The following is an 18976-nucleotide window of genomic DNA, read 5'->3' as shown; positions in this document are numbered from 1 at the left end:
GGATGGCCCCTACTGCCAGATGGCCCCAGGATTTTCTCCTTCCTTGGTAACATAAACCCGGATTTTCAGCTGGATACATGTGGCCACCTTGAATTAAGAATACAATTTTTTTTCTTTTTTTGGCGGTACGCGGGCCTCTCACTGTTGTGGCCTCTCCCGTTGCGGAGCACAGGCTCCGGACGCACAGGCCCAGTGGCCACGGCTCACGGGCCCAGCCGCTCCGCGCTATGTGGGATCTTCCCGGACCTGGGCACGAACCTGTGTCCCCTGCATTGGCAGGCGGACCCTCAACCACTGCGCCACCAGGGAAGCCCAAGAATACAATTTTTTTAGCCTTATTTGTAGCTAGATGTGGTCATGTCACTAAGTTCTAACCAATGAGATACAGTGAAATGTGACTGCTGGGAGTTATCCTTAAAGAGAGGGGCATGCTATTCTTTTCCCCTTTTTCCTCCCTGCGGGCCGGAAAACAGATGTGATGGATAGAGCTTGAGCAGCCATCTTGGACTATGAGGGAGAAGCTGCTTATTAAGAATGACAGACTGATACTAGAAGGAGCCTAGGTTAGGGAGCGCTATCCTAGACTTTGAAGGGAGTTTGTGTGCAAAAGAGATAAATAATCTTCTAAATTGTTTGTCATTCTAATTATTTTTGTCATGTATATATATATATATTTTCAGCTTTATTGAGGTATAACTGACAAAATTGTAAGATATTTAAAGTGTACAATATAATATGTATACATTATGAAAGGATTCCCCCCAACGAGTTAATTAACACATCCATCACCTCACATATTTACTTTTGTTTGTGTATCAGTTGTCATGTATATTTAAAGTGTAAGGACTGACCTTGGTAAGATTAACTTCTGTGGGTCAATCTCACCTGCATAATGGGACTAATAATAACTACCTCAGCCCAATGTTGGTGTTACAGCAAGTTGTCCTAAATTCAGAAACAGACCCCAGGATTCTTGATGTCCCAGGCTTCTGAGCTCAGTAGTATACTTGAAAAGAGTCCTGAACTTTAGACATCACTCACCTTTCTCTGTCCGTAGTGGTGTCACAGGTGAAGCAAGTATGAATCAAGGTATGTTTATATTATAGAAGCACTTTTTTCCAAAGCACTATTAAAGACCTACCTTCCTGAAACCTTCCCTGCCCATTAGGTTTATAGTGGGTCCCTGCTCTCTGAGTCCCCAAAACACACTGCAGTCTTTGTTCTTAAATACGGTCTCCAGGTATCTGTTTGCTGTGTCTTAAATTAGATTATAACCTCTCAGAGGGCAGGGTGTACATCCGAAGATCTCATAATAATGAGCATTGTGCTGGGCACAGAAGGAGATTCATCAAAATGCTTGTTAAAATGAATAGAAAGATTCGACTCTGAATATGAGACAAGACTCCTGGAGTGGGGCTTCCCTGGTGGCGCAGTGGCTGAGAGTCCGCCTGCAGATGCAGGGGACACGGGTTCATGCCCCGGTCCAGGAAGATCCCACATGCCGCGGAGCGGCTGGGCCCGTGAGCCATGGCCGCTGAGCCTGCGCGTCCGGAGCCTGTGCTCCGCATCAGGAGAGGCCACAGCAGTGAGAGGCCCGCGTACCGCAAAAAAAAAAAAAAGACTCCTGGACTATACAAAAACATATATTGAAATGGGCGTTCCTAGCTAGTACTAAATATTTGAGGCCCTCAGACCTCAGTATGGGATATAAAGTATTATTTTTCTTCACTGAAATATCCCCTTGCAAACAGAAGTCCCACAGGACAAGGAGCATGGCTGAAACTGGACAGACCAGATGCCAGGAGAGCTAGATTTATTTTTGGACCATAAGCTTGGCCTCCAGGGAAAGAAGGAACTTGTCAATTTCACTTTTTTGCTTGGATCAGACGATTGAGCCTGGCAGAGAGACACTCTTTGGGACTAGTAGTTCTCTGGAATTTCTAACCTTCTCCGGGCTTGGGAGGAGTTGGGAGAAGAAAATGCATCATTTGAATGATGGCCATGGTTACGGCAGGCCTCGCATGCCAACCAGAGGGAAAGAAAATACTTGCTGAGCAAAGTAACTGGAAAGCAGTTACTCATATTTTAAACTAGGCTACATGGTTGAAATCCAGAATAATGTAGACTTTTGGACCAGCGACTACTTGGAAATAAGCTTTCTGGCTGGAGAGCAGCCTCTGGTGTTGTGGATGGAAAGGACTATTGCAGTGTCTTTTCCCTCGGTGCTTTGCGCTGCCAGATGCTGGGGGGGCGGCATCTCAAGCATTTACTTACTCCAATAGATGTCTCAATAATTCCAGCAACAGAAAGGAGTTGACCACTTTGATGGGGGTGCATGTGGCCATGTGGTAGAATCAGGACAAGCCCGTCAGACTGCTGAGCCTGATAGTGACATTTTCATCCCTCCAAGACCCTGGTGGAGGAGCACTTAGGCGGACACAGGGAAATTGATGTAAGTGCTTCACAAGGCACAGGCGAAATGGACAAGTCCAGCTGGGCAAATTCCCAGGATGCCAGATCATAAGGGCTGTTTCCAGGAAGGGCTGACCCTTGCTGGAAGGGCTGACCCTTGCTTTTCCCTGAAGCTCAGTGACGCTAAGAATCTCAGCTCCCTTGCAGGCCACTGAAAAAATTCCCAGTAAGCACACAGGAACTGTTGAACCCTACAGCATTTGCGATTGCAATTATCAGATGATGGAGGAAGAATTAGACTCTGAAAATCTGGGCTTGAATCTTCCCTGTCATTTACCAGCCAAATGAGGCCAGGCAAGTCCCAATCGCATGGAGTATCCGTTTACTTACCTGTCAAGTTGGATCTCTCTGTCTACTTCACAGGATCGTTCTGAGGATAAAATGAGATGAGGCATTTGTCCTGCCCTCTTCATATGCCAGATGGTGATATTTATAACTTAGTCATTCTAATGGCTTTATATACTCCATCTCCTTCAATCCTGAGAACACCTCATAAGGTGGACACTATTTTTATCCCCATTTTACAGACAGGAAAACTGGACCCCAGATTAAGTAAAGTGACTGATGCAAGGTTACACCACTAGGTGGCAGACCCAGGATTTGAACCCATCCTGACTGGCTCCAGAGAGCATGTCAGACTGTTGCACTATTTCCCAGCAGAGGAAGACAGGCGATTCTCTTAGAGCAGTTCTTCATTTTTGTTTGGAGAACAACCAGTACTTTGTTATTGTTTCAGCATCCAGTCAGGGCTTTCTGATCTGAGGGCGCTGGGGAAGGTTGAAGCCTTTGAAGCAGAGTGTGGTGATTCAGGTCTGCTTTTTAGAAGGATGGCTAGCTGCCTGGTGGAGGCTGGATGGCAGACAACGGGAGTGGGCAAAAGTGAGTGCAGGAGTTGGGGGAGAAGCTTGTTTATACAATCCAGGAGAGCAGCAGTAAGGGAAAGGAGTTAACCTTTGTCTGGACCTCTCAAGCCCACGGGGAGAGGAGTTAAATTCTGCCACTGCTTCCAGGCTGGCCGGAGAAAAGTATCCCTCCCCTTGAAGTGAGTGGTCCATAGCAATGAAAATAAACACTAAGGGCTGTATTCCACATAAGAAGGTAAACCATGGTTCTCTTGGGTTGAATGCAGCGGACCACCTGGTTCCGTTGAGAAGCTGGTGTGATGTGTCTGTGACCATTCCCAAGATGAACCCCTGGGGACTGCCCTGGGCAGAGCCTTTCAACATCCTACGGGCACTCAGGAGAGGTCTCCCTCCCTCCTCTGACCCATCTCTGGGGTCTTTGCACCCACAGACTACCCCTCCTACCAATGCTTTTTCCTCTCTCTCCCCCCACCAGCAATCCAGCTCCCCTCTAACCTCTCCTCCCAGGGCTCCTAGGCCACAGAGAGGCTGCCTGTTGGCCCTCCAGTTCCAGGCAGGGAGCCAGGACGCTTGGGTTCTAATCCCAGATCCACCACAGGGCCACGGGTCGGCATCATCCCATACCCACAGCGGCCCTCCCCAGCAAGGAGATGCCCAGCACGTGCTTTCTCTCTCTTCTCGACTCTGCTCCCGGGGCAGCCGCTGTAGGACTTAAGTGTGTCACCCGCTGGAATCTTGTTTGCAAGCAGCGAATGCGCCTAATCCCCACGCCCAACCCCGGTCACAGCCAGCGCTCTGTGCAGATGACCTGGCGACTTCCCAGTTGTTCTTGGTGTTGATGCAGCCAGGAGGCAGATTTCTGAACCCCTTTGCGCCCTAGTACCCTCATCTGAAAAAACGAGGCGAGGAGTGTTTTCCCTGCCTATTTCATCCGGCTGACGAGTCACGTACTCGTGCAGAAAACTGTACATGCTTAAGGTGTTATCATTAGCCGGGCGGGCATTCTGGTAGGTTCAGGCTGCTGGAGCTCTCGGAGGCTTCACCAGACCCAAGGGCCAAGAGGAAGTTCCTCTTTATCCCGCTCTCTCCTGGAGCCCACTTCGGCCAAGCCACCGAGAGTCGTTCCTCAGTGGGGACGACCGCGAGCCGCCCCTCTTTCCTCTTTCCCATTGGCTTTCACCTGCCAGAGGGGCGGCTGCCACGGGCCTCTCTGCCCGTCAGTCAGGGCCGTCGGGCTCCGCCCCACCCCTCCCGGGGGTTTATAACGGGAATTCCCATGGCTCAGCTCTGGCGTCCAACCTGCTGCCGCCGCGGCCCGGCCGAGCGGAGAGCACCACACGCAGAGCACACGCTCGCGCTCAGCTCCCCTCCGGGGCGGTTCATGAGCGCGCGCTCCGACCGCAGCCTCCGCGAGCCCGCGCCGCACCGCCGCGGCCCGCCGTCGCCAGGGCCCCCCCGGGGGAAGGAAGGCAGGAAGGCCGGCGCGGCCGTGCGCCCCGTGGAGCCCGCCACCCCTGTCCGCAGCCGGCTGCCCGGCCCGTCTGGCACCATGCTGCCCGCGCGCTGCGCCCGCCTGCTCGCGCCCCACTTGCTGCTCGTGCTGGTGCAGCTGTCCCCGGCTCGCGGCCACCGCACCACGGGCCCCAGGGTAAGTGAGCCCTCAGCCGCGCGCCCACCTGCGGAAGGAGACCCAGGTCGCTGACCCTCCTCCTGGTGGTGTGGTGGGGGGAGGTGGCGGAGAGGGGGAAGGGAGGCGTCAGACCTCGTCCCCCTCCTCACCTACTACCCAGTCCCCCGTGGGCTTCTCGGCGAAGTTGCTGAAATAAAAATTTCTCCCATTGTTCCCCCCGCCCCCCACCCACCCATTCTTTCTTGCAGCACCGATTCTGCCCGCTCCCTCCTGCCCTCCTCCCCCGCTGTCACTGGTGCGTTCTCTCTCCCAGTCTCTTCTCCCAGGGCCTTTTGCTCCAAGACCCTTAGAGGTGCCTTCCGCCTCCGAGGTGCCTCATGCTGCTCGCGGTCCCGGAGCGCTGGTGCTCTTGGCAGGCGGCGGTGGGGGGCAGCTCTGCCTCCAGGGTTTTAGGTTACCCGAGAGCCACACAAGGACCTTGTGTTGTTGCTGTTTTAAAAAGCGATCGCTGCTCGTAAAACCCGCAGCAGATAATTTTAATGCTCCCTCCCGCTAGGCACAGCGGCGGAGGAGGGGTAGAGGTGGAGGCTGGGGAGAGCTGGTGGAGAGGAGCTGGCAGTGTTCAAGGGTCTCTTCCCCTGCGTTCGGGCGCGGGAGGTTGAACTACTTGTTGAACCTTGGTCTGATTGGAGTTCCTGAACGATGTGAAACGTGCCAATTCTGTGCACAGGACAGGCTGTTCAAGGCATTCTAAAACCTCCCGGAACCGACAGCATTGTGTGCATTGCTGGGCTAGGTTATTGCTCCCATGCGCCCAATCGGTCTAATGAAGGATTCCACTGGCTTGAAGAGTGTCCTCTTAAACCACTTAGGTGTTCATTTGATCAAATTTATCCAGACAATCTCTGGCCGAGGAGTAACGTATGTCAGGGCAGTTGTCTATGGAGATAGCTGCTTGCCTCCGCCAGGCAGTGGGAGAGTCCATGTGGAAGTAGCTGGGATCTTTGTGAACAGGTGGGCTCCTGAACCAACTCACGCTTTCCTGGGTATTGTTCGGCCTAGCCTGTTGCCACCTGTTCTGACTGCAGGTTCTTTATTCATAGCTCTTGCTACCACGAGAGTCATCTTTATAGCTGTCGTGTGTGTGGGAAAAGCCTTGCAAAGCTTCATGAGCCGTAATGACCGCCCAGGTGCTGGCTGATTACATCCGAGCCCGGCTATCACTGTGAGATCAGATTTGCAGCCACTTAGGAAAGAAAAGTGTTTGTCCCTGTGTTGGGCCGGCCCTTGCTTTTATGACCAGATGTGCAACAGCAGCAGTTAAAGTGCGGCCGATTAGATCCAGGGCGTGTCATAAATCCTCGACAGCAGGCGTTCCCGAAGCTGGGGCAAGTCAGGGCTCCAGGAGTGACTTTTATGAATGCAGATGAGCATGCCTTTTAAATGAAGCTGCTTGGTTTGATATTAGGACTCACAGCTCTTAAGCTCTGAGGTCAGGAGAGCCATGGCGTTCCCTTCAATAATTAGGAACAGTCAAGACAAGAGACGCAGACCAGAGCACCCCAACTGAAATCTGGATGCCCGCCCACATGAGAGGCCCGGAGACAAATGGCGGGGGGCTCATTTGCTGCCGGGCGGGTCTAGCGTCTCAAGCCATATGGCTCTCCTTCCTTGCCTCCTGAATCTGGGGGAAGCAGCTCTTAGGGGAAAGCTAGGGACTTCAGGGGAAAATAGAGACATTGGTTCGTTTTCCCTCCAGCTTCTTTAGTTCATTAATTTGACAGAAATGGTGGAACACAAACAGGAACTGTAAATAGGCTTGTGTGTCCCAGCTTGCATTTCCTCTCTCTCTCTCCTTTCCTCTCTCTTTCACACACACACACACACACACACACACACACTTAGAAAGCACCAAGAGGAAGCTACCGTCTTGAGTGTGTGGTTACCTGGATGCATGTATAGGCCCCATTGAAAGCCACCACTTATGAGTTCTTGAGCCGGGCACTTTCCATGATCACTTATGTTTATAAGAACAAGAAGATGGGTCTTTTTAGTGTCATTTTGCAAGTGAGACTTAGGGAGGCTAAAAGCCTTGCTTGAAACACTCATGGTGCAGCCACAGCAGTGGGAGCCAAATCCCAGTTTATACGGATGTGCAGGTCGTGTGCTTTCCATACCACCCAGAAGCTGCGGGGAGTGTTCATCCGACTAGTCATGCCGTTCCTGTTAAATGGGCGTCAGGCGAGTCTGTAAGAAAGCATTACTGATACTTTTGGGTGTCTGTATCACTAAAGGGTGATGTCTTTGAGTTTCAACCTATTCCAGAAGACTGCAGTTCTCTTCTCTGTCTTCTTGGTGGCCTCAGAAATGTGGCCCTGGTTGTGAATGGCAGTGTCACAGGAGGAGCAGAAACATCTGGCTGTTGCAGTATTCCCTTGGGCATCCCTGGGTCTCTTCTGCTAATCTTTTGAGTGACAGAGGCTTAAGGATTGGCATCGTTTCCAGCTGGCTTTCTAGGAAACCGACAGCATGCCCTTTCGGTTTAACTTTATCTGGCTCACTAATTGAGCTCCCCCGAGGCCTAGCCCCCAATCCTTGCCCCTTTATTTGTTTCCTGCCTTCATAAAATGCCTGACATTTGTTTGACTCTGGAAACCAGCAGCTATCAAGTGTCAGATTGGAGGCTATTATGTAGGAAGCACCTGATTTCTTGGCCTCTCAGCTCCGAGCAGCCGCGTGGCTACCTGGGATGCTGGCCAGGAGCCTTTTAATTACGGAGGAGGCAGCCATTTCTTTAATCCTGCACACTTTACTGAAAATCTTTCTGGGGAGGATTGAATGGGGGAGGGGCTCTGCCAGGCTGATGGAGTCTGACTAATGCCTGTCTTTGTCTAAACCTCTGTCTGCCCAGCAGACTGGGAGCTGGGTGAGGGCAGGAATCGTGCCCGTCTTGTCCATCGGTGTATCCCCAGAGCTCAGCACAGGGCCTGGCACTTGTGAAATGAACAAATAAATGCAGATAATGCATGTTTAACAGTGATTCACAGGTTCCACCTTCCTGGTGCAGGACTGGAGGCAGGAAAGCGCGTCCGGAGCCTGTGCTCCGCAACGGGAGAGGCCACAACAGTGAGAGGCCCGCGTACCATAAAAAAAAAAAAAAAAAAAAAAAAAAAAGTTTGAGAAATAAGAGAAAAGGTCAAGAAGTCTAAGAAATTTTATTTCTTAATTGTTTTAGCTGTATTCTTTAACTGTCCTCTCTCCTCTCACATACTTGATTCATCCTTTAAAACCTAGTTCTAGCATCACTCTGTGGGAACTTTCCTGCAAAAAACCATTTTGGTTAGAATCAATCACTCTCACCTTCGTACAACTTCGGTATCTCTTTCACTTGTCTTCCAGCTTTTGCTAATTCTTCTACAGTGAGCATCTTGAGATCAGACCAGCATCTTCATCTTCTCAGCTCTAACTTGCCCCTTCGGCACTCCATGCATAATTCTGTCTTGTTAAGTGAACAAGCTCACAACCTCTTGAGGGCAGAATAGAGATGTTATTTGTCAGTGTGCTGGTCACACTGCAAAGCGTTCTGTAAATATTTATTGAAATGAATTCGACTGTACTGTGATGTCCATGCTGGACTCCCTGCTCTCATTTAAATGTGAAATTGGTTACTTAACAAACTATTATTTTTTTTCCATTTTAGGCTTTTGTTCCTTGTTTAAAAATAAGCATGTGGAGGGGTGGAGGAGGAGAGACTGAGCAAGCGGACTTGGATGGGGGAACAGGCTTTGACTCCACCTAAACCCTTTTTAAAAAATCTTGCGTTTGCCAACTGTGAAGCAGCTTGTAGACAGTTCCCTCCTATTTGACTAACCTGTCTCAGTGTCTGGACCAGGGTGTGTCCTTGTGTCTGCAGAGATGCCTTTCTTATTGTCTGTGTTCAGGACAGAAAGCTTTTTTTTTCCACATGGGGGTTTTAGCTGAGGGGCTACTCAAGGTGTTAGACCAAGAATTTCATTTAAATATTTTGATAGAGCTGACATGTGAAATTTAAAGAAATAAAACTGAGGAAGACAGGAAGAGGAGACAATCATCTTAGAAACTCTAGGAAATTCAATCAAATGGAAAACACTTTGATATTATCTCATTATCTCCTAAAGTTGAACATTCACTTTTTTTTTTTTTGGCCGCCCCTCTTGGCTTGTGGGATCTTAGTTCCCCAACCAGGGGTCGAACCTGAGCTCTTGGCAGAGAAAGCACGGAGTCTTAACCACTGGACCGTCAGGAAATTCCCCGAACATTCACATTTCTTACAGCCCAGGGATTCCACTCCTAGGTGTATATGCCCAAGAGAAACTCATGTCCAGAAGGAGACATATGCAACCGTGTTCACACTATCACAAGCCTGGAAAGAGCTCAAATACCCATCAGTAGGAGGGTAGATAATAAATTGTGATGTATTCACACAATGGAGAATTATAGTCAGTCAAAACAAATGAACAACAGTGACATGCAAAAATATGGACGCATCTGGGTAATATGATATTAAGTAAAAGAAATGCACTGAAAGATGCAGCGTGACATCTTTTATAAATTTATAAATAGCTAAAATTAAATAAAAACACTTTTAGGAATACATATAGCTGCAAGAAAACTATATGAAAAGAAAAACAAGGTACACAGGATCGGGGGAGGTTAGGGTGAAGCAGAGGGTTGGATTGGCCAGGAAAATCATATGGTTAGTGTAAGTTAGTATCAATACTTTATCTTCTTTTTTTGGGGGGGCGTGAGTTTGGAAGTATTTGTCCATTGGTAAAGATCAATAGCTTATTTAATAAAAAATAAGAGTGGCTCCTGCTTAGACCAATGTTGAGTGTGTCACGAGCCAAAGATTATGTTTAATTCCATTCTTTGCACCTGAGGTCAGGCAAACACAAATTCCCTTTGTAGAGACTCCTTTCTTGCCTCCTCTGCTCCCTCCTCCCCCTTTCCAGATGTGCATCTTAGAAAATACCACGTTGGGGAGCGATGATTGGTTTTTCTTTGAATTCTTGGCTGGTTAGACCAGGGGCCCCAACTCCGGGCGGAGGAGGACTGGTAGGGGTCCGTGGCCTGTTAGGAACCTGGCCGCACAGCAGGAGGTGAGCGGCGAGTGAGCGAGTGACGCTTATCTGCCACTCCCCATTGCTCCCCGTCGCTCGCCTTACCGCCTGACCCATCCCCGCCCCCCATCCGTCCGTGGAAAAATTGTCTTCCACGAAACCGGTCCCTGGTCCCAAAAAGCTTGGGGACCGCTGGGTTATACCCAGAGCCGGCCCAGGCTCCGGCGTAAATATCTACATCAGCTGGCCAATGAGCTCATTTGTAAAGCTGAGCCCGCGGTAGGCAGTCTTCTCTCTCCCTTGCTCAGGGTGATCAGCCCTGTACATCTGAGTCCCCAGCCCTGCAGAGTAGAAAAGTTCACCAGCTGACGCTTGGGCCAGAAGCCTTATTTGCCAGCGGGGGTGGGGGAGGCGTGTTTCGGGCTGATCGCTGCCTTCGTTCCAACCTCCTCCCTCGCCTGCCTTGGCAGAGGCTGGGGAGGGGAGCATGGCCCCGCTTAGCAGGTACAGGGCACCCTTTCTCTCCCGACCACATAGAGATCTATTGTTTAAGCAGCCAAGTTCCTGGCATTGCTGGGGGGTGGGTATGTCCATGTGGAGGGCCCCTTCCTCCTGAGCTTGTCACCGCGGAGCAGTTTGGGAGAGGACAAGGGTTAAGCTGCTGATGGGAAATCGATCGGAGCTGCTTGTGAGGCATGCCAAACAGGGTTAGCATTGTACATATGTGCCGTGCAGGAGCCCTGAGTCACTGAGGGGATAGGAGAACTGGATCTCCACCAACGGCCTCACAGAGACGCCAAAGCGACATAGGTCAGTATAGCAATTAATTGGATTTCCTTCTGCACCTGACGTCATTCTAAACTCAATCGCTAGATCACAAATTAAGCTTACCTTTGGCAGACATCTAAGCACGTTAGGTGTGGAGCTCTATGCACTTCCCAGCCGTTGCCTTGATTGATGTCGGCCTCCTTTTTCTGGAGCCAAAGCAGGGCAGCCTCTACAAAGCAGGAAAGGCCACTCAGAAGAGCTGGAGCCTCAGAAGAGCCCCTGCCACCATCACGGAGGACCGGGATGGAGCCAGGTTCTGGGAGATAATGTGTCAGGTGCTTTGAAACCGGACAAATACTCTGCAAATGTGAGCGACTGTGTCCCTTCCCCTAAAAACCATTTCTCACTGCAGCATTGATCTGATTCCGTTAGATAAGGGCCAAATGTTTTGTTTGTTTGTTTTCAAGTATTGGCAGTGGAGAAAAACTGGACCCACTTCCCAGAATGGTTCATTTTTAGGACTAGATAACGCCTCTAAGACAGCGCTGGGAGTTAAAAATATTTTGGGGGCATGTTTATCATGCATCTCTTCTTGAAAATTCTGCAAAGGCCCAGGGGAGAGGACACAAAAGCAGTAACAAGTAAGAGGGTGAGGTGGGCAGTGTTATAAAAGGACATTGAGCCTGCTTTCAGGTGCACAGTGCCCCTGACTGGCTCAAAAACAATGACTTCAACGACTCCCCTTCGTCAGTGGTGCTGTCCGATAGACCTTTTTGCTAGGATGGAAATGTTCTACATCTGCACTGTCCAATATTAGACACATGTGGCTATTGAAGGGTTTTTTGTGGGTTTGTTTGTTTGTTTTTGTGGGGTTTTTTGCTATTGAATTTTAAATGTGGTAAGTAAAACTGAGGAACTGACTTTTGAACTTAATTTGATTTCAATTAAGGGTAAATGTTAATAGCCACGTGTAGCTAGTGGCTGTCATACTGGACAGTGTCGGTCTCTCACTGAGGTGCCCAGCCTCTCACTGTATATCCCCACCCTCATGTGCCCCAGACTTTGGTTGCACTGAACTGCATTGCATTTCCTGACCTCTCCTTCCCTCCTCATCTCTGTCTGTCCGAATCCCGCTCATCATTCAAAAGCCTCCACGCAGTCCTCCCAGCCTCGCCCCAGGAAGGGTTCTCTCACCAACTGTGCTTTGCTTACTTACCCCTAGGGTAGTGCGTGTCCCCATCTGCCCTGTGTTCTAGCTGACCGTAGAGGGAGGGTAGTGGGGCAGCCTCAGCACAGGCTTTGGAGGTAGACAGATCCAAGTTTGAGTCTGTCTCTGCCACTGTGAGCCTGGGCTAATAACTTAACCTGTTGGGTCTTCGGTTCCCTAGTTTGTCCAATGGAAGGCATAGCATCTGTGTTCCAGGGTGGAGGAGGATGAAATGGGAAGTCTTAGCTTCCTATTCCTGTTGTAACACGTAGCACGAACCTAGTGGCTTAAGCAACACAAATTTTTGGAGGTCTGAAGTCTAAGACAGATCTCACTGGGTTAAATAATCAGCAGAGCTGAGTTCCCTTCTGGAGGCTTCAGGGGAGAATCCATTTTCGTGCCTTTTCCAGCTTCTAGAAACTGCCTGCATGCCTTGGCTTGTAGCCCCTGTTCACCTTCAAAGCCAGCAATAGCTGGTCAAGTCTTTCATGCTTCCATCTCTCTGGTTCTGACTCTTCCGCTTCTCTCTTCTCCACTTAAGGACCTTGTGATTTCTGACCCCTGGGCTACGAGGAGAGCCCAGACTGTTCTCCTTATTTTAAGCTCAGCTGATTAGCAACCTTAATTCCTCCTTGCCATATACTGTAGCACTACTAGGATTAGGACATGGATTTCATTCGGGGGGCCATTATTTTGCCTACCACATTCATTAAGGGTCTGATACAGTGCCTGGCTCATAGAGGGTGCTTGATAAGTGGGAGCCATTATTATGACCTTCATCTATGAGTTTCTTTCGTTTTAGCCTGGGAGTCTTGCAATGGTGGTGTTGCTTAATTTTCTTTATAGACTCCATCCTGTTCAAGAACAGGTGCTTAGTAAATATTTATTGAATAACAGAATTTTTGGTAAATGTAGATTATTTCTTTCCTTGTAAAGAAATATTACACAGTAAAAAGAAGTAAAATGCAACCCAAAATACATAATCCCCTTTGTGCAAAAAAAAAAAAGTTGGCTTATGATTTTTTATGGAACTAGACCAAAAAAATCTTAAAATTTGTATGAAGACACAAAAGACCCCGAATAGCCAAAGCAGTCTTGAGGGAAAAAAAATGGAGCTGGAGGAATCAGACTCCTTGACTTCAGACTATACTACAAAGCTACAGTAATCAAGACAATATGGTACTGGCACAGAACCAGAAACATAAATCAATGGAACAAGATAGAAAGCCCAGAGATAAACCCATGCACCTATGGTCAACAAATCTATGACAAAGGCGGCAAGGATATACAATGGAGAAAAGACAGTCTCTTCAATAAGTGGTGCTGGGAAAACTGGACAGCTACATGTAAAAGAATGAAATTAGAACACTCCCTAACAGCATACACAAAAATAAACTCAAAATGGATTAGAGACCTAAATGTAAGACCAGACACTATAAAACTCTTAGAGGAAAACATAGGAAGAACACTCTTCGACATAAATCACAGCAAGATCTTCTTTGATCCACTTCCTAGAGTAATGGTAATAAACACAAAAATAAACAAATGGGACCTAATGAAACTTAAAAGATTTTGCACAGCAAAGGAAACCATAAACAAGACAAAAAGACAACCCTCAGAATGGGAGAAAATATTTGCAAATGAATCAATGGACAAAGGATTAATCTCCAAAATATATAAACAGCTCATGCAGCTCAATATAAAAAAAAAAAAAAAAAACCAGGGCTTCCCTGGTGGCGCAGTGGTTGGGAGTCCGCCTGCCGATGCAGGGGACACGGGTTCGTGCCCCGGTTCGGGAGGATCCCACGTGCCGCGGGGCGGCTGGGCCCGTGAGCCATGGCCGCTGAGCCTGTGCGTCCGGAGCCTGTGCTCCGCAACGGGAGAGGCCACAGCGGTGAGAGGCCCGCGTACCGCAAAAAAAAAACCAAAAAAAAAACAAAAAAAAAAACAACAAAAAAAACCCAACCCAATCGAAAACTGGGCAGAAGACCTAAATAGACATTTCTCCAAAGAAGACATACAGATGGCCAAGAAACACATGAAAAGCTGCTCAACATCACTAATTATTAGAGAAATGCAAATCAAAACTACAATGAGGTATCACCTCACACCAGTTAGAATGGGCATCATCAGAAAATCTACAAACAACAAATGCTGGAGAGGGTGTGGAGAAAAGGGAACCTGCTTGCACTGTTGGTGGGAATGTAAATTGATACAGCCACTGTGGAGAACCGTATGGAGGTTCCTTAAAAAAATAAAAATAGAATTACCATATGATCCAGCAATCCCACTACTGGGCATATACTCAGAGAAAACCATAATTCAAAAAGACACATGCACCCCAATGTTCATTGCAGCACTATTTACAATAGCCAGGTCATGGAAGCAACCTAAATGCCCATCACCAGACGAATGGATAAAGAAGATGTGGTACGTATATACAATGGGATATTAGCCATAAAAAGGAACGAAATTGGGTCATTTGTTGAGACGTGGATGGATCTAGAGACTGTCATACAGAGTGAAGTAAGTCAGAAAGAGGAAAACAAATATTGTATATTAACGCATATATGTGGAACCTAGAAAAATGATACAGATGAACTGGTTTGCAGTGCAGAAATTGAGACACAGATGTAGAGAACAAACGTATGGACACAAAGGCGGGGAAGTGGTGTGGGGTTGAAGGTGGTGGTGTGATGAGTTGGGCGATTGGGATTGACATGTATACACCGATGTGTATAAAATTGATGACTAATAAGAACCTGCTGTATAAAAAAATAAAATTAAATTTAAAAAAAAACTAATACTAAACTTTCTTTGGGTTATTTGTATGGAAATATGTTAATATAAATGTTTCAGACATTACATGAAATTCCTAAAAATCTTATATGTTCTGGTATAATGTTATAAGTCATAATTCTAGTTATTATTTTAAAATGTATATCTCAGAAATAACTAAATTTCTTGTCAATTGCATTATTATGAACTTTCATCAAATCTTTAACCGTGGTCATTTTTAAGTCTTTTGTCATTTACAGACAGTTCTGGGTGTACTCTGATGCTTTTGCAAAAATGTTCCTATAAAAGGGTTTCATCTTCAAGGAACTCATGGAAAAGACTCTGACAAGTACATGTTTCTGGTAACTGACTATACTGCTGAACTGAATGAATAAGCATTTTCAGAACTCTAATGGAAAACTGATGAATTTATAAAAGTGCTAACAAAAGATCAAGATAAAAAAAATTAATTACATGGGACTGAGTGAACTGATGAGGATGATTATAATTTTTGTGACTTTCTGTTTGAATAAAAAAATTGATGACTAATAAGAACCTGCTGTATAAAAAAATAAATAAAATTAAATTAAAAAAAGTTGGCTTATATATAGAAAAATTGTGTGGATTATATGTCATGCTGTTAATGGTGTTCATCGGGGGATATTCCATTTCTATAAGATGCGTCTTAGTAATTAAAATAATTTTGTTTACAATGAGCATATTTTAATCTTAGAGGAAAATAATGAAGATTAAAACATGCATGATTTAAAGAAATCCCCAAAGCTGTCTCAATCCAGCCCAATCCCCATCTACATAAGACACAGCCAGCTCGTGTTCGTGTTGGGTTGATTTTTAGGGTTAGTAACTATTAGTACCAGGCCTCCGACTCAATTTCTGCATGCTTTGAACTCAGTTTGCTTTAAAGGAGAGTTTTCAATTAACCTCAGCAGGATGTAACTGTAAAAAATGCATTTATTGATGCTGGTGGGAATATAAATGAGTCCAATCACTTTGTAGAATTACAGTTGAAGTTGCACACACTCTTTGAGCTTGTAATTCCACTCCAGCATATACCCTAGAGTAACGCACTGACATGTATACTAAGAGACATGTTTAAGGATGTTCACAGCAGCAATTTTTGGTAGTAGCAAACATTGTAAACCAGCTAACTGTCCGTCAACAGGAGATGAGAAATAGAAATTTTGGTATATTCAAATAATGGAATATTACACGGTGCTGAAACTGACTAATATAAAGCACCACTCATTATTATGGATCAATTTCATAATCAAAATGCGGGGTGAAAAAAGGCAAATTGTAGAATACATATGTTATGCTGCTATTTATATGAAGGATGAAAGCATGTGACAACTATACGTATTTTATTTAGGGGTGCAAACATATGTAAAAAATGTATGAAGGGGCTTCCCTGGTGGCGCAGTGGTTGAGAGTCCGCCTGCCGATGCAGGGGACACAGGTTCGTGCCCCGGTCCGGGAAGATCCCACATGCCGCGGAGCGGCTGGGCCCGTGAGCCATGGCCGCTGAGCCTGCGCGTCCGGAGCCTGTGCTCCGCAATGGGAGAGGCCACAAGTAGTGAGACGCCCGCGTACCGCAAAAAAAAAAAAAAAAAAATTCTGAAAATTGAGGGCGATGGTAACTCTGAAGTTCAGGTTATAGTGGTTACCTAGGGTGCGAGGGCAGGAGGGAGAGGAACATCGGTTGGAATGTTTTAGGTTTTTAAAATGGAAGGTGAGTGCACAGATATTTGAATTCCTTTTTGTATGTATTACATAATACATCATAACATTTTCCATAAAAGATAAAAATGCATTTGGATAGATCACAGCAAAGTTTTAAGAGCAACTAATAAAAGTGTTGCTTCTGCACGGGGTCGTCTGCTCCAAGCCTCTGATCATATTTTTTCTTTCCCCTGAAGACAATGCTCAGGGCCATTCACCCAAACTTGTGACCCCATTGCCTCAAGTGCTGGCTACCTCCCTCCTGCCCTCGTGAGGCCCTAAGGTCATGCCTCCTCCCCTGAGCTCCAGGTGGGCCAGGTGGGTGCAGGTGCAGTGTCCTTCTTCCACCCCTGCCTGGTGGGACCTCTGCTCTTTTTGCTGTATTTGCTCTCCCTTGATAATTAAAGCTGAGGTTGATCATTTTCTCAAATTTATTGGCCATTAGTTAGGGTTGCCAGAGTTGGCAGATGAAAAGTAGGATTGCCTAAATTGTAAATTGCGTAAATTGGAATTTAGATAAACAACAAGTAGTGTTTTAGAATAAGTATGGCCCAAATTATTTGTTACTTATCAGAAATTCACATTTAACTGGGTATCCTATATTGTATCTGGCAGTCCTACATTAGTTCCTTTTCTTCCGGGAATCATCTGTCCTGAATTTTTGCTGATTTTTCAAACAGGAGTGGTAGTTTTTTTTTTTTTTCACCTCACAGACTGACTTGGGAAGAGATTTTTTGTTTTTTTAAATACTAGATATTAATCTGTTTTGCTGTCATGTCTGGCAAATGCCTTTCATTATGAAAAGACACTGGTTTCAATCTTCTGAATTTTACATCTTTGCGTAACTAATCTGTCCTTATGGTTTCTGTCTTTGGTGTCAGGATGAGAAAGGTCTCTCCCTGCTAAAGTTATGGAAATTAAGGTGAATAAGTTTATGAAGGCTCAGATTGCACAAGCAGCAACAAATACACTACACAGGTCAAACACTGATTTAATGTTTGATATGAATTTATATAGTATTTTCTGTGAATTAAACTTCTTAATGTAACCCTGTGGGAGGAGTGCTTGTCCTGTGTTTCAGAAATTCTCAATAACATTTGGAAAGAAGATGTGTCAACCAGAAGTATTCTGTCAAGGTAATTACTTGGGGAAATTTATATAGAAAGTGTTACTTTGAGTAAACAGGCTTTCTTGGAAATGACACTAGGACTTTGGCAAAGAGCTTAGACTCTCCTTCATCTTTGGGTCCTTTCCCTTCATTAAAAAAAACATTTCTTTGTTATGAAAACTTCCAAATATATACAAAAAAGCAGAGACTAGCATTAGTGAATTCTTATGGAACCCTCACACAGCTCCAACAACAGCTCGATTCTTCCACCCATCCTCTAGTCCTCTGATCATATTGTTTTGAAGCAAGTTCAGAATTATATCTTATCATCCATAAATATTTTCATATATATCTCTAAAAGAAAAGACATTAAAAAACACCTAACCACAAAACCACATCACAACCAAAGAATATTAACAACCATCCCTTAATATAGGGATTACAATGTAGAATTCAATCAACAGTCAAATCTCCCTGATTATGTCTCAGATCAAGATCCAATTAAGGTCCACGTATTGGCTTCTCTGTATCTTAATCCTCTTTTAATCCACGAGTTTCCTCTCCACCTCCTTTTCACTTTGTAATTTATTTGTTGAATAAACAGGTGTTCTAGGGTTTTCCACACTAGCTTTGGCTGACTACATTTCCATAGAGTTGTGTAACATGTTCCTGTATCCTTTATATTTCCTGGAAAATGATAGTGAGATCCAGAGGCTTGAGCAGATGTAGGTTTTATATTTTTTCGGGCAAGTATGTTTCATGGCAGTTGGTGTGTACTTCCATCAGGAGGCACATAACATTTGTGATATTAGCACCCAGCGATGGTCATTTTGGGACCCATTAATTTGTTAGCTGTTGTCACTGATTTTTTTTTTTTTTTTTTTTTTTTTTGCGGTGCGTGGTACTCTCACTGTTGTGGCCTCTCCCGTTGCGGAGCACAGGCTCCAGACGCGCAGGCTTAGCCGCCATGGCTCACGGGCCCAGCCGCTCCGCGGCATGTGGGATCTTCCCGGACCGGGGCACGAACCTGTGTCCCCTGCATCAGCAGGCGGACTCTCAAGCACTGCGCCACCAGGGAAGCTCTGTCACTGATTTTTAAACAAGTAATAGGTGATACTGAAAAGCACTTCTACCTTTTGTGTGGCATTGCCGTCTTTCGGTCTCTGTGTTGGCATGGAGGGGTACAGAGGAAGGGGGCCTGGGGGCCAATGTTCCCTTCTCAGCATTGGCCTCCCAGTGGGGAGGCTGCACGTGACCCCAGCACTGTGAGGGAAACTCTGCCTGAATTCTTGGTTGGTGGCCTAGGAAGGG

At 46.4% G+C, this 18976-nt stretch overlaps 1 protein-coding gene across 3 annotated transcripts in view; it reads left to right on the top strand.

Annotated features, from left to right (window-relative positions):
• Positions 1-4620: 4620 nt before the first annotated feature.
• Positions 4621-18976, top strand: part of SMOC1 (SPARC related modular calcium binding 1) — a 156682-nt gene continuing 142326 nt past the window's right edge. The window contains exon 1 of one of the 3 annotated variants that reach the window (XM_067732057.1): positions 4621-4983. In XM_067732057.1, coding sequence (XP_067588158.1) covers positions 4717-4983 — 267 coding nt within the window. In that variant the 5' untranslated portion in view covers positions 4621-4716. The remainder of the gene's footprint in view (positions 4984-18976) is intronic. The other 2 variants (XM_067732048.1, XM_067732066.1) reach the window with 2 other exon arrangements.

This window comes from Pseudorca crassidens, chromosome 1 (genome assembly GCF_039906515.1).
Source record: "Pseudorca crassidens isolate mPseCra1 chromosome 1, mPseCra1.hap1, whole genome shotgun sequence".
Classification (NCBI taxonomy): Eukaryota; Metazoa; Chordata; class Mammalia; order Artiodactyla; family Delphinidae; genus Pseudorca; species Pseudorca crassidens.
The sequence above is the reverse complement of the archived record's forward strand: the minus strand, read 5'-3'. Positions and strand labels throughout refer to the sequence as shown.